General features: G+C 38.8%; 1 protein-coding gene and 1 long non-coding RNA gene across 2 annotated transcripts; one reads left to right on the top strand and one right to left on the bottom strand.

Moving 5' to 3' along the window:
* Positions 1-741: 741 nt before the first annotated feature.
* Positions 742-11,350, bottom strand: LOC147171403 (uncharacterized). Its single transcript, XR_015095575.1, has 4 exons — positions 11,181-11,350; positions 5,175-5,420; positions 1,911-2,354; positions 742-1,284 (listed from the first exon to the last, which is right to left on the bottom strand). It is a non-coding gene; the product is annotated as an uncharacterized LOC147171403 (long non-coding RNA).
* zpld1b (zona pellucida-like domain containing 1b) lies at positions 2,558-11,553 on the top strand. The gene is made up of 10 exons (XM_086080562.1): positions 2,558-2,878; positions 5,206-5,426; positions 5,531-5,712; positions 7,657-7,729; positions 9,325-9,422; positions 9,638-9,718; positions 9,833-10,004; positions 10,070-10,175; positions 10,942-10,971; positions 11,188-11,553. The coding sequence occupies exons 1-10, from the start codon at positions 2,737-2,739 to the stop codon at positions 11,370-11,372; spliced, it is 1,290 nt and encodes a 429-aa protein (XP_085936688.1). The 5' UTR covers positions 2,558-2,736; the 3' UTR covers positions 11,373-11,553.
* Positions 11,554-15,920: the final 4,367 nt, after the last annotated feature.

Raw genomic sequence — 15,920 nt, 5'->3', positions numbered from 1 at the left:
GCTTCCTCTTCTGTCGAGGTGAAACCCCAAAAAAAGTTTCTGTCTTTTGGAATCACAGCTTACTGAGCGTTGAATCCCAGCAGGGCCTTTGATGAGGGCTTCACTTTCCCGCCCGCGTTCAAACCGGCGCGTCGGATTACCGCCTCACTCTCACGGGTTTTGTGACGCCGAGTGTGGATGTTTCAGCTCCATCAGATAGCGGCAGCTCTTTCTGGCACATCTTGAAAGTGGCGGTGGGTCATGACTCGTGGGCCTTTAAAGGCCTCTGAGCGCAACGGCGCGCGAACTGACAGTTCGGGTTCACCAGAACGAGGCCCGAGATGGCTTCAATGGCATCCCGCATGAGGAAAAATCACTGCGATCTCCCATGCCGAACATCACGACAGTTGAAGTTGCAGAAAACGAATCATTTCGAGGAAGTCGAGTCAGAAATGTTCTTTACAATATGTTCGAAGCGCTCCCACTAATCTAAGCACAACATTCTGATTAACTCTTTTACTGCCAATGACGGCTATAAACGTCGAAAATTAATTTAAACTATTTCTATTAGTTTAACATTTTTTCCACTTTTGTTAACAAGAATATGAAAACCTAGAATTTTTTTATTGTACATTTAGAACATATATAAAATGTGTGATTAATCGTGAGTTAACTAGTGAAGTCATGAGATTAATTACAATTAAAAACTTTAATCGTCTGACGCCCCAAATTTTTAATAATCTTTTTTTAAAAATGAATTTATGGCAGTGAATGAGTTCATATTGCTTTTTCATTCAGGGGGCGGCCATTTTGCTATTCGCTGTCGACTAAAAAAATGACATCACAGTGGCTAAGGGCTCGGGCACCATCCAATCACGGCTCAGTTCACGAAAACAGGTGAGCCGTGATTGGATGATGTATTTGACATTTAATCCTATCCAGGTAATGTTTTCGAGACATATTATTCAAAATAGGCCAAATAACGCACTCGGCAGGAGAGTGTGATTTGATGTCAAGAAGCTCGTGCGTCTTAAAGTAGAGCACTTGGCTATACACTGACTAAATAGGTCATGAGCTGGGTGGGAGTTGTAAAATAAGAAAGATGCTGACGGGCTCGCCATATGTATTCATTTCACGCGTTTGCGGCCATCTGATCCCGTTGGACAGCTCAGTGCCACTTGTTTGCTTGCATGCGGCCCATATTTGATTTCAGCTCTACCTCGTCGTCAACAGCCGCGGGCTTCGTCGGGAATTCCAAACGGGATCGGAGGCCGACACGTGAGGCCGAGCCGGAGGACGGAAGACCTGTTTAGAAGGAGGAGGCCAGTATTGACACAGCTTTAGAAAACAGGTGAGCTTTGATTGGTCGTTGCCTGAGCAACTGTGATGTCATTTTCACTTGACAGGAAGTAGCAAAATGGCCGCCTTCTAATATTGATGAAAACTACTGGATTTTGCTGCATAGCTCATATTCCCCAAATGTAATAATCAGAATGTCATGTTTCGACTAATGAGGTCACCGATAACATATTATTGTCAAGAAATGTTTAAGGTTGACTTCCGCTTCAATTGCCATAAAATCCAAAATACTGTGTTAATTGTTTTCATATTTTCAGAGGTAGAAGTTGACATGAGCACATATGTGCATGTGAATTTTGGTGACGATTCATAGCATTTTCGTGTCATTAATCCACCTTTAGCTTTTGTACATTTACAGTCGTGCTCATAAGTTATAAACGTTCAAGCGCAACTGTAGAATACATGGCGTACATTTTTCTAAGAGTGTCCAAGCGAGTTTGAATTTTATTTCATACTTCTAAAGTTCAAGAAAAATGAGTGGAGTGTATTGGAGTTCTTCTGCAATGTAGTTTTCATAAGGGGTGGATTTGCCATGTTATCATATAAAAAAGAGCACCGGGTAAGCGCATTACCTCGAGGCCGAGAGGACAAAAGTGGAAAACGAACTCTACATTCCCATTTTCCTTGTGTCGTGCTGAATGCACAGCCCGGCATAGGCCTCGAGAGCCTTCTAGTGACGCTTTGTGCATCCCAATCACCTACGGACAGCTCCGCATCGGACCATGAGCTGACTATTATGTGGATGTGAATGTGGGCCGCCGCGGTGGCCGATGACAGCTGAATTCCTGGGCCGACCCCCTCCTCCCCCGTTCAACTCATAAGCGACTCCCCCACCTCGTTTGTGCCAGCTGACAGGTGATGATCAGAAACGGCGGAGGCGAGTGGGAAACGGCCCAGCCAGCTCCGGTTTCGAGGCTCCGTGAAAAGATTTGTTGAGGCCGTTTCAGATCTGATGGAGGTTCCCACGTCCGTCACCGAGGTTGTGTTTGGATAATAGGCGCCGCTCGCTTTCATATCTGCGCACACACAACAAAATGCAGGCGAAGCCATCAAAAGTAGCCCCGCCTCCCCGCCATCACCTTCTCCCTGGTGGGGTTGCTTTGAAGGCATCAGGAAACGGTTAAACAGGTGCAGAAAAGAGAGCAGTGGGGGTGAAATGAGGCGCGACCTGGCTTAAAAAGGCCTTGAAAGCGGGTAGGTTGGCGGCCATCATGAGCGAGTGAGGCGAGGGGGTGGGCAGAAGGGGATCGGAGAACCCGGAGATAGACGGTGGCACTACTTTGATCGAGGTCACAGAGGGCAGTCGCCTCCGGACTCTCTCTCGCACTCGGGAGATAAACGCCACTTTTGAGCGTCCGCCCCGGGGAACGCGCGGCACGCCATGTTGACCCTCTGAAGATGACGGCGGCCAAACGTCTCGCGGGTGCCCAAATGACGCCATCTTGCCTCCTCGTCCTACTCCTGATGAGCGGCGTCGCGTCGGTGTCGGCGCAGTTTAACGGATACAACTGTGACGCCAACCACCACAGCAGGTTTCCTGGTGAGGATGACATGACGTACGCCCACCGGCCGGTCGCAACATCAGGACCGCTTAGCATATCTTTACAAAGATCATTATGTCACGTTTTGCCTGTTGTAACTTGTAGATTGCAGAATGTCATATCCTAACATGACAACGACTCGTTGCGTCATACCATCTCGAACCTAGTCATACCATATTGAATCAAATCGGAATCCCACTGAATCGAATGGACTCGTTCCACATTAAAATTGAAACGCATCAAACTCCTTGTCTCGAGATTCGTATTGAATAATTTTTTATTGGGGAGATACACCCTTAATAAATAAATTAATGAATGAATAAATTAATTTAATTAATTAAATAAATAAATAAATAAATAAATATATATATATAAGCGTTGTCAAACAATTACATTTTTTAATCAGATTAATCGCCTTAGAATTTTGATTAATCACGATTAATCGCTTCATTAAAAAGGTTTTGTTTTTTTATCAAGATTTTCTTTCTTCATCTGTTATGTGCTAATTCTTTCAACATGTAATGTTATGAGGACGTCCTCAGCATTTTTTGATCCACTGCACACGCTCATCCTCCTCTTTTGCTAATCAATTAATTATTTGCATAATTTAAAATGGGGAAAAAAATGACTCGTGAACGAATATTCCTAATGTCATATACACAAACGTGTATTAATTGTTTTACTTTAATGCATGTCAAACACAACTTGTGCTACCTTAACGTAACCATCTGCTGGATCCAAATTAATAGTGTGATTAAATCTGTGTTAATACATGATTAATGCGAGAATTTTTTCATATATATATATATATATATCACGCTTTTAAAATTATTGTCATTTTTTGCTATTTTCATGCCTAAATCCTCTCCTCATAATGCAAATAGTTAAAAAAAAATTGTGTTTCCTGAAAAATCTGAAAAAAATACTTAGGCAATATATGAAATATATTGATATATGAAATCAATCTAAATTGTATTTTTTTTTTTTTTAAGAAAAGAAAGCAAAGCCTTCCAAAGACTATTTTCCCTCATGTTTAACTGAACTACTGCGTAATTATGATGTTGTAATTTATTAGTTGATAGATGCACCTGAAACTGAGGTAATATTAGACATACCTCTCATTATGGTGCAATGTACATAGTCATACAACACTGCACACAAACTATAATCATAAATATAATATAGTTATTGTTAAATTGATACCGGTCGGACAGTATCAAAAAAATACCAAAAATCATATCATTTGCAGAGGTAGAATATTTGATACAGCTCTCATATTGGATATCATATGGTGTAAAGTGTGTTGTTGAAGTATTTTTTGGTATGTTAAATGTGCAAGTACAGTCACAACTGGTTTTCACTTCTTCCAATATACCGATTATCATGCGACCGCTGCATCGCTATAAACGCCATGTTATAATGTTGTGAGACACTCCGCGAGTCCTACCCCAGATATCCGCTACGCGGATCTCAAAAATAAATGAAAACAGATTCAAAACAGCAGGTAGACGTGCAGAATCTAATGAGAGTCAGTTTGAGCTGCACTCCATCAAACTGACATGCATGTCTTATCATTTTTAATATTCTAATGAGGAGGGTTGCTTGACCATATTAAAATATTTAGTACATTATAATGAAATCTCTTTTTTTAGACACACCTGTCAGTATGATGCAGTGCAGTTAGTTATAAGCCAAGCTTACAATAAAACAGATTTGATCAAAATAAAGTAGTAGACTGCAATAGCATTATCATATATATATACAAACTTCCGTAAAATGGGTGCAGCTACCTAAAATTGATTTTTTTAAATAAAAAAATAAAATGAAGTTTGACTTTTAAGTATTACAACTACTACTGAATAAAAAAAATTAGAAAAATAAATAAAAAAATAAATAAATACATAAATAATAAAACATTGGCTTTTCACACAAGGTTTGGGGGAAAAATACGTTTTTTGAAATAACATTTGGCTCCTGGATGCTAAATTTTTGTCAGTGTGCAGTAAGTCTTTTGAAAACATAACTGTTATACAATCGTTATTGTTGTTATTGTTATTAACAATAACAACAATAACGATAATGATAATAAGTTCGCTCATTGGGAACCCTGCATTCGATTTTGAACTCATTTAAGCTAAAACTGTTCACTTCACATCATTTCTTTGCAAACGGCTTTTGGATTCGTTCATGTGTGTTGTAGAAAACGAATGCCTACAAAATAATCCCATGTTTACGTTTGATGTACTGTATTTGAGTACGTTTCGGGGCCCTGAAGCTGCACCATCACACACTCACGGTAAAAAAACGAGCTGTTGTCGTTTGCAAGGCGAGCGGGACATCAGCGTGTACTGCGGCGTGCAGACCATCACGGTGAAGATCAACTTCTGCCCGGTGCTGTTCTCCGGCTACACCGACGCGGACCTGGCGCTCAACGGTCACCAAGGCGACGCCCAGTGCCGGGGCTTCATCAACAACAACACCTTCCCCACGGTTGTGCTGTTCAGCATCGGCCTCAGCACCCTGGAAGCTTGCGGCAACAGCCTGGAGGTAAACAACACGCGCAGACATGTTGGGATTTAACCAATACGTTCGCTTCGTTATGGGATGTATTGACTTAGCGGCAAGTGACGTGACTTTCTCTTTCGCCGCAGGTCAGCACGGCCCTCGGACCCAACGCCTACGGGAACATGTCGCTGGTGCAAATCGGGAACGTCTCCGGCTTTGTTGACACCCCCGACCCGCCGACTATCATCAGCTACCTCCCTGGATTGTTGTACAAATTCAGCTGCAGCTACCCACTGGAGTACCTGGTCAATAACTCACAGCTGGCATCGTAAGTTGACCCCCCCCCCCCCCAATACTCTGTAATTAATCAATCAGGAATTGGAACAGGAATGTGACATTCATCTAATCATATTCAAGATGTTTTGGACCGTCATCAGAAGTCAATTGAAAGAGAAAGTGTTTTGTTATTGCTGTAGAAAGGATACTGAATATTGATTTCAATTAAGTTGCAAATCATCAATTAACTGACAACTATTTTGCTAATTGATTGTTTAGCATCTCTGATTGTAGCCTGTCAGCAGTAAATATTCTCAGATCTCTGTAGTCCTTCACGCAAATAAGGCATTCACAAACATCTGCTTTTACTTTGGAAAAGGAAGATCAACATTTTTTTGCGTGCATGTTTAGTTTCAGTGAAGACTCTAAATCGGTGGTAGTCAACCTTGGAAAATGCTTCCAAAGTGACCAACATCAACAAAATAGTAATTTATTATTGACAGCCACTGTGATATTATGCAGTTTGAACATTAACACTGCACTCAGAAATTGGGGGGAAAAAATACTTAAAAATGTATTTCATCAAAATGCATTGCACAGAAAGGATAAATAAACCTAAATAAAGGTTTGAAAACAAGTGCTGTAGTTTTAAAAGCTTTAATTGCAATGTATGGGCCAAAAAAGTGACAACTGAACTGCACTGTACTGAATTAAAATAATTTTTAAGTCACTGGAGCGTTAAGCACATTCTGAGCAGTTAAATCAGTGATGCTTTGACATACCACTAGAGGGAGCCCACATACCATGAGTGGTACCACACTGCTTGTATCTGAATGTCATTGTGAATGATTGTTTGTCTGTATGTGCCCTGCCAGGTCAACGAAAACTGACAACAATAACGAAAACTAAAATTGAGAAGAAAAAGGAAAACATTTCCGTTAGTGAAATAAGATAAAAACAAAAATGTTTGAAAAAATGAAACCTACTGAAACTACATTTTATGTTCACAAAACGAAGTAAAACTAGCTTTAATAATAGCAAAAAGGCCCTTTGCTTTGTCTTTGGCAATCAATATAATACATGAGCCTTTGGCTATAGATAATGGAAAAGTGGATGGATATTTCAGTATTGCAGCAAAGCTAAAGCAAAGCAAAGTTCAATTCAAAGTCTATGGACGGTTATACAATGCCTGCATTTGATTTGTTGATTTAAAAAAATATATTTTTGTTGAATTTTCACGACAGTGTTTTTTTTTTTATCTTGCACACAAAACACACAAAAATATAATACTAAAACTAATAAAAAATAAACGAAAACGGAAAAAAACCACACAAACTAACAAATTAGCTCAGAAAATTAATTCAACGTAACTTAATTAAAAAAAAGAAAGAAAGAAACTTAAAACGAAATGAAAAGTAACTATAATGAATATTCCAAAACTATTACAATCCTGGGGCTCTGCAATTGGCTGGCGACCACTTCAGGGTACGTATACCCTGCCTCTCACCCAATTTCATTTCGGATAGGCTCCACCCCACCCACGACCCTGATGAGGACAAGTGCTATACAAAACGGATTGGACTCAGAAGTTGAACTGGAATCATTACATCTATTCATTTGAACTGTGTTGCTAACCAAAACAGAAGCACCGTCTGTCACATTGAAACTTGAACTTGGGACCACATATCTTGACTTCTTTGCACAGCATAATAAGATCATCTCTCACTGTCGAGTATCTTGCTCCGCCTTGTTTATTTTACTTTAAACGCCACTTTCAATTAACATACTGTAATTGTTGGTATTTTTAAATATGATTTCTAAAACAAAAAACACAAGTGGTTGAGTTAATTAACACCCCCAGCGGCTATCTGTGTAACACAAAAGCGGCTGCGTAAAGCCTTGAGGTGAGATAGAGCTGTAAAGTCTCATTGATCATTTCCAAAGCGCGTGTTTATTATGGATCGCGCCTGAGCTCACACGCTGCATCTTTTCACAGCTCGTCAGCCGCCATATCCGTCAAGGACAGCAACGGCACGTTTGTGAGCACGTTGAGTCTCATGCTGTACAATGTGAGTGAGCCAACTCGCCTCGCTTGGTTGCACGGCAACTTCTCGACTTTGAGTCGAAATCTTTGTTTGGGGTTCAGAGGAATGAGTGTTTGCTGAAGTGCATGATCATTTCCGATGCGTGTGGAATGTTTTCGTTTCTCGGTGCTTTGCAGCAGGGATTCACAAATTTGTTTTCAATTCGAGACTGAATTTGGTAGTTTTGGTGTTTGCTCAGATGCGTCATGCGTTGCCATAACGATGATATGAAGATGCGAATGTAACAAGATATTAACTCATTTACTGCCATTGACGGCTAAAAACGTCAACAATTCATTTGAACTATTTCCATTAGTTTAACATTCCCCCCCCCCTCTTTTGTTATAAAGAGTATGAAAAGCTAGATTTTTTTATTGTACATTTAGAACAGATATAAAATTTGTGATTAATTGTGAAATAACTAGTAAAGTCATGTGATTAATTACGATACAAATTTTAATCATCTGACGCCCCCAATTTAAAAAAAATATTTTCTTCTTTTCTTTTTTAATTCATTCACTGCCATTGACAGCTATAAACGTCAACAATTCATTTTTAACTATTTCTATTAATTTAAAATGTTTTCCATTTTTGTTAACAAGAGTATAAAAACCTTGAATTTTTTTCATTGTACATTTAGAACAGATATAAAATTTGCGATTAATCGTGAGTGAAGTCATACGATTTTTAATTACAATTAAAAATGTTAATTGCCTGTCGCCCCAAATTTTTTATATTTTTTTTATGAATTTATGGCAGTGAATGAGTTAATTTTAAAAAGCCATTTGACAGGAAACTTTATGTCTGCCTGAGATCAATAAAATAGCCCTATTAAAAATGTTGTTCGGAGTTTATTAGAAAACACAGCTATAATTCTGATTATTACAATTCTTATATTAAAAAAAAGTATGACTATTTAAAATAACGTTAAAAGTGATTTGATTTTGGTCTTCTTCAATCATGAAAAATAATTGTCAGATTCGTCACATATATTTCATCCCCCCCCTGTAATTAATTTATAAGCCGAAAGTAACTATGTATTTATTATTATTATTATTATTATTAGCAGTAGTAGTGTTATGTTGTTATATTAAAAGAAACATATCGTATTACCTAAATATAATGGATATACTGTAGTAAAAAAAAAAAAAAAATCTTAAATTTACATACAAAAGTACATACTCTTATTATTGCATTTTATACACAACCATTGTAGTCTAATATGAAATATGGTACAGTGAAAACACATAAAAAAAAATACACATGATTAAAAATTTAATATTCAATTTAATATGATACTTTTATTTCATATTTCCCCACACAATCAAATATTATTTCTCTTCTGTGCGCGATATTATAAATATTTCTGAAGCTATGTTTCTATTATCATCATTATCATTATTTTTTTTTATTGCAATAAATTAGGGTAATACCATCTGGTAGCATATACAGTGCGTATATTTATTTACTGAACACATAAAAATAGTGTATACATATATTCTATATTATTATTCTTATTTTGACAAACATTTTTGATAAGGACACATTTTTGCTAATCAATATGTCTACTTTTTGTGTAGGACTCCACATACAACCAAATGCTCTCCATCCCGATGGCCGGACTGGCTTTGAAGACGAGAGTGTTTGCCGCAGTCAAGGCCACAAACCTGGACAAACGGTACCGTGAAGCGGTTATTTAACGCCGAGCCAATTCTAAAGACGCGATATGAATGAAAATAAGTCAATGGCTGACGACATTGACGCCGCCATTATGATATTATACGACACGGAGGCGCCAGGCCGTGACAGACGGAGAAAGGCCCGTGTGTGCTTTCCCATGTGCAGTGGGACGGCTATCTGGCATCCCAATCTCACAGTTTTGTCCCCCTGCAGTTGGAACATCTTGATGGACTACTGTTACACAACCCCCTCAGGGAATCCTAATGATGAACTCCGCTACGACCTTTTCCTGGGGTAATCTGACTTGAACCACAAAAGGGGACCTTTTAGCCATTCAGGCCCGTGACTGAAAGCAACAATGTCTAAACGTCATATCGCATGCGTGGCTTTCTCTCTGTCCCGGCACAGCTGCTACAAAGACCCTCAGACCACCGTTTTCGAGAACGGGAAGAGTCAGATGGGGCGCTTTTCCTTTGAGGTTTTCCGCTTTGTCAAGCACCGGCACCAGAAGATGTCCACCGTGTTTCTGCACTGCGTCACCAAGCTGTGCAAAAGCGACGACTGCATCATGCTCATGCCGGTACGTCTTCATCGCCGGCAGGGTCTGACTTTACCGTCCCGGGATGACGATTTTGTTTTTGGCAGATCTGCGGCCGTCGTCGAAGGCGGGACGAAGGGGCCGGCCTCGGTTCGCCTCCGTCCGCCAGTGGGAACGCCGTCATTAGCGCTGGACCAATAATCACCAGGAGTGGTACGAACTCACTCTTTTGATATATATGGTGTAACATATTTTGTAGGTATGCAGGTACCTAACAAATTAACTCATTCACTTCCAGCCATTTTCACTGAAGCAATCCCCATTGCTCGCAGTTGTTTTACTGTATTTTGACCGATTTTGCAAGGCCCACAGAATATTGTGTTCTATTGCTATAAAAACATGGAACTTACCATAGGAAAGATTAGAGTCTCTTCTTTCATCAGCAAAAAAAAAGTATAGTTCCATCTGTTTCCATTTTGGAGCAATTAGCATTAGAGTATAGCTAAGTTTCATCATTATTCACAAATCTGTTTAAAACATGGGAAAAAAAGACTTATTGCAACATGGCCCTGGTTGATCTCTCATACTCTGCTGCCACCTGCTGGCCATTTTTTGCAATAACTAACATTGCTCTAAGCGACCTCTTCAGGTTAGAGGGTGCATCAAAGCCTTCTGTATGCTCTAGCATAAAGAAAAAAACATAAAAAAAACAAACATTTTGGGGACCATGGCAATATGTAAAATTGAATGTTTTTATATGTTTTTGGGAGCAAATGATTTAAAAGTATAGCTGAGTATTATTGTAAAACATAAACTATACATACCTACGTACACTGTAAGGATGAACCGATATGGATTTTTGCGGCTTATGCCAATTTCTAAATTTGGCAGAGTATATATATATATATATATATATATATATATATATATATATATATATATATATATATATATATAACAATTTGTGTTTTTATTCCAGATGATACCCCCACCAACAACACTCAGCTTGGTAAGCAGTCTTACACAATATTTGTGAAATACACACCAAAAATATATGAATCTTTCTGGGATGCTAGGACTGATGACAAGGTATATTTGCTGTTGCTGCTTTTTAACATGTTTTTCTGACAAAACAACAACAACAACAACAACAACAACAAAAGGTGGTTGTGATAAGTTCATGTAAAAGCAGGTTATCTGTGAAGTTTGTCATTTTACCTCTCAGCGCCAGGCGACCCCTCCCAGCTGATGAATCCGGTGACCACGGCGCTGATTTCAGGCGTGGTCATCCTGGGCGGGATGAGCGTCGGCTTCGTACTGCTGTCGCTGCGCCTCCTGCAGAAGTCCCGCCTCCCACCGTCCTCCTTGGCTGCTGCAGCCTCAGGGGCTTGGAACCCTGCTTTTAAATGAACACGTTAAATTATCAACAACACTATAGAGTGAATTAATTTGCACGCACATGGTTAAATGTGTGTTTCAGGTGTTGTGTACCGCCTACATTAACGACATCCGCTGAAGGATTAGATGTACAGTACATACAGTATAAATGGAATTTCAAGTTAGATAGCTTGAATTTTTACAAGGCAGAAATATTAAGATGGGTGCATCCATGCCGTTATTGTTACTGATGCTGATGATTGCAATAAACCATCAAGTATAGGAGAAGCATGGATTTAAATTAGATTTTTAACTTTTTTTTTTTTTTTTATAATTAAAAGGAAGTGTAATTTTTCTAAGATGCTTTTTTTAAGATTTTAGAAATGTCAAAAACATTTTAAACATGTTTCTGTTTAAACTGTTGAACACCTAAATAAAAAACTGAATTGTTAATGTGTATGTATATTAAAACAGCATAACATCGACAATATAATATATAATACAAAGTGTTAAATTGTCTTCATTTTTTGGTATGTTTAACTGTTATACTAGATCTCATTTTGGTCATGTGGATTATATAGTATTATTGCTGTTCTTATTATTGTTATTGGTATACAGAGACGGGAAAAGCAGGTCAAAGAAAGTTTGACCAGAGTTTGGCTTTAGCCACAGGTGATTCTCGTAATGACCTCGTTTACCTGTTAAGTGCAAGCACCTGTAGCTAAAGTCAAACTGTGGACCTGGATTTCCCATCTCTGTTGGTATAGCCTAAAAAAATGAATACAATGATGTAATCATTTATAAATAACATTTACATACAGTGAATATTAAAAAAAAAAAAAAAAAGTTTACACATAGACCAAGGCTTTTGTTGTATAAGATTTCAAAACATTTTTCGCCCTTAATGTGACCTTTTCAAAACGAAAAAAAACTGAGTCGCCACACTCGCGTTTAAGTGAACGCGGCTGTGTTCAGAATGAACCAATCACATTCAGACTCTGCCGCTGCCGCTGCCTCCATTTCAATTTCCTTTTGATAAAGATTCTAATGGGCTTTCCGCGACAACAACTAAAGCCTGAAGGCTTTGTGCTAACGCTGAATTTGTATTTGGAACTGTTCGTAATTCCATCCACCTTGACTAAGACCCCAGTTGAAGCTGAAGAAAGAAAAAAAACAGCCCCAAGGCATCACGATGCCACAACCTTGCTTCACTGTAGGTATGCTGTTCTTCTGGTGCCGTTTGCGTCCGTCACACCTTTTGGAATTATGGCCAACAAGTTAACATTTTCTACACATGTGTTTGGGAGATTTGGTATACTTTTTTATATCCAAAGTATTTTTTTATATAATATGCAGTAATATATAAGATAGAGAAAATTAGCATTATTTTATACATGGTCTGATGGCCCTGGGACAGTATGACACTATTCGGTGTGGTGGTGGGGTTGTGTTATATGAAAAAAAAAAAACTAGACCATAGAAATATCTCCCGAAGTCTTAAACCAAACAGTATAAAAAGCATAAACAAGTTCATGTTGGCCACTCATATCGGAACCCGCATATAGAAAAAAAAAAAATCCATGAGAAACAGTTCCACACAATTACATTATTTAAACATACAAAAAAATACCTAAAATAAAATGTAACCAAATGTGCTTTAATATTCAAGGTTTCATTGCTCACTTTATGAGATTTAGCGTGTATTTATGGACTTTTCCTATTTTGTGAAACTTCCCCCAAATGTCTACAATACCGAATATTGCCTTTTATGATTGCCGGAATGAACTTTCCAATTTTCACTGGATTGATTTTCCTTGCCGGTGACCCGTATAATAAAAGTCTAGACCTCACGTGCATGAGTGGCTGCACACTAATCCTGACTTTCAACGGCCATTATGTGAGCACATTTCCATCACACACAAGGAAAAGACGGAACAAGTGGAGCGAATGCCGTAGTCTCCCCTGCCTCGGGTCACTAAAATCTTCAACCATGGGCATGGTGAAGAACGAAGAGGACGTCATCACATCGCGGCATGGACGCCCATCCTTCATCTTGACCCGGATTTGAGCGTTCTCTTCCCAGGTGGCTCAGCTGACAAGATCATCTTGCGAGACTCTTGCGACCACTTTCCCACCAATTTGATCTTGAATTTAAAGATCAACTCACTGATTTGACATGAGATGTCATTCCGCCGCATTAAATATCATCAAACACATCACAAGACAAGAGGCCCTCCTTCTCACCATTGTGTCATGGTTGAATAGCCGGCAAACATTCCCTTACTTGATTAAGTTTCATATTAGCGGACTAAAGGGGTGCATTTCACAAATGCTCTCAAATGCATATTGTTTGAGCGTGTTTGTTTCAAGAGAGTCCTGAGTTGGGTTTCATCATTTGCCTCCAGGAGACGACCACGGAGAAAAAAGATAATTGTTCTCGCCGAAAGCCAGCCAATGTGCCAGTGACCCTGTTAACGTCCAATCCTAAAACAGTCCGCAATACGGTCGTCGGGTCAGCGTATATAAAACCACCTCCACCTCACGTTCTCTTCACAAACTAGGCCGAGAGACCGAGGTAGGTTCGATCCCTACACGCTTTCCATGAATGGATTTTTGTACCCTAATCCAGGATGCTTTTTCTGGATTAATCTTCTTCTGAAGTGACAATTGTGGTTCCCCCGTTCTAACACAGAGGGCAGAGCGGCGGGAGATGGCTTTGATCAGCTTCCTCATCCTGACCTCACTGTGGATTGCGGGCCAAGAGGCCCTCAGCCTGTCTGACTGTGGAGCGTACGCCAGACGACCTGGTGAGACTGCCTTTAAACTAATCTCTGGGGAGGGGGGGGGGGCTCTATTGATTTTAGATTAGACACATGCCGTTGAGGGCACTGCACTGACTTCACATATTGATCGGAGGCATGCGCACAAATTGTGCTGGCAGATATTTGCAGGTGAAACTGTATTTCATTTTGACGTCCTTATGTTGAATTAAGATCTGTATGAATAGCAATTAAGCCATTTGGCTGAAATGTCTTTTTAACAACACTAGCAATTGCAGGAAGGAGCTCAACTTCCTATAGATGACCTCATGTTGCACTTCTTTATAGTAGTGTTCCTCATCCTTAATTGAGCCTATAGCACATATTTCAGATTGGAGAAAGCTTATGGCGCATCACTTACCAGAACCAGTCACAAAAAGTGAATATCCATCTTTTTTTTTCTTAAAATTTTTTATTTTTTATTTTTATGAGTGAATATACATCTTAACTCAACTATATTTATAGACACTCAATCAACAGCACGTTGCAGGTTGTAGCCATTTAGTGCACACAATTTTGCCTTGACACTAGTGAGGTTTCCTTCCACCTATTTTTATTCGAAAATAAATCAGAATGGAAACGCTAGACATTAGAAAAAGGGCCCAGAATTCGCAAAACGTTTTTTTTTTTAAAGCGTATCGAAAAAAGGAAAATGCTAATTTTGGCTATGGAAACAGTTTTTGCGGATAAACCCTGACAAGACCGGATACATATCGCACGTTTTGACCGGATATTACGTCACACGTACGTCACAAAGCAATGGCGGATGATAAAGTAAGGTATGTTTGAGGGGCACGACGAAACAGAAATCTTTTTAGAATTAATTAAAGAAGCGAATATTAAAGCAATTTTAGATGGAAAACAGTAAAGAAATGCTACGGTTTAACAAGAATTACAAAAGCAAACTCATACGACGTCATCGCACGGCGCAGTCACTTCCTGGTTTTCTTCTTCTTCTTTTAAAATACTGGTGGATCACATCTCTATGGTATACCGCCACCTACTGCGGCGGATCCCCTCTCAAAAGAAGCCAAAGAAGAACAGATGGAAACGGGCTATTTTTATTTACTCAAATATTATTTCTTAACTCATTCACTGCCATAAATTCATTAAAATAAAAGATGATTAAAAATTAGGGGCAAAAGGCGATCACATTTTTTAAATTAATTAATTGCATGACTTCACTAGTTAAGTCACGATTAATCACACATTTTACATCTGTTCTAAATAAACAATAAAAAATGTCTAGGTTTTCATACTCTCTTTAACAAAAGTGGGAAAAAATGTTAAACTAATAGAAATAGTTAAAATTAATTTTTCACGTTTAAAGCCGTCAATGGCAGTGAATGAATAAAAAAAAGAAAAGAAAAGATTATTAAAAATTCAGGGCGTCAGGTGATTAAAGTTTTTAATTGTAATTAATCGCCTGACTTCACTAGTAAACTCGCGATTAATCACAGATTTCATATCTGTTCCAAATGTACAATTAAAAAAATCTAGGTGTTCATACTCTTGGTAACAAAAGTGGGAAAAAATTAAATATAATAGAAATAGTTCAAATGAATCTTTGACGTTTATAGCCGTCAATGGCAGTGAACGAGTAAAAAAAAAGGGACAAAAATAGCAGCATAATAAAATAATTTTATGTTGTACTCACTATTGAACATGGTGGTGGTGGTGGTTTGGGGGGGGGGGTGATCTCTAAAATGACTTATGACTTATGAACCCAAATAAAAATCTGCAATATAATGAATCCGCAATA

The sequence above is a fragment of the Leptonotus elevatus genome, chromosome 7 (assembly GCF_054856555.1).
Source record: "Leptonotus elevatus isolate MCC_2025b chromosome 7, RoL_Lele_1.0, whole genome shotgun sequence".
NCBI classification, from domain to species: domain Eukaryota; kingdom Metazoa; phylum Chordata; class Actinopteri; order Syngnathiformes; family Syngnathidae; genus Leptonotus; species Leptonotus elevatus.
Note: the sequence above shows the minus strand (reverse complement) of the source record. Positions and strands in the feature narration are given on the sequence as shown.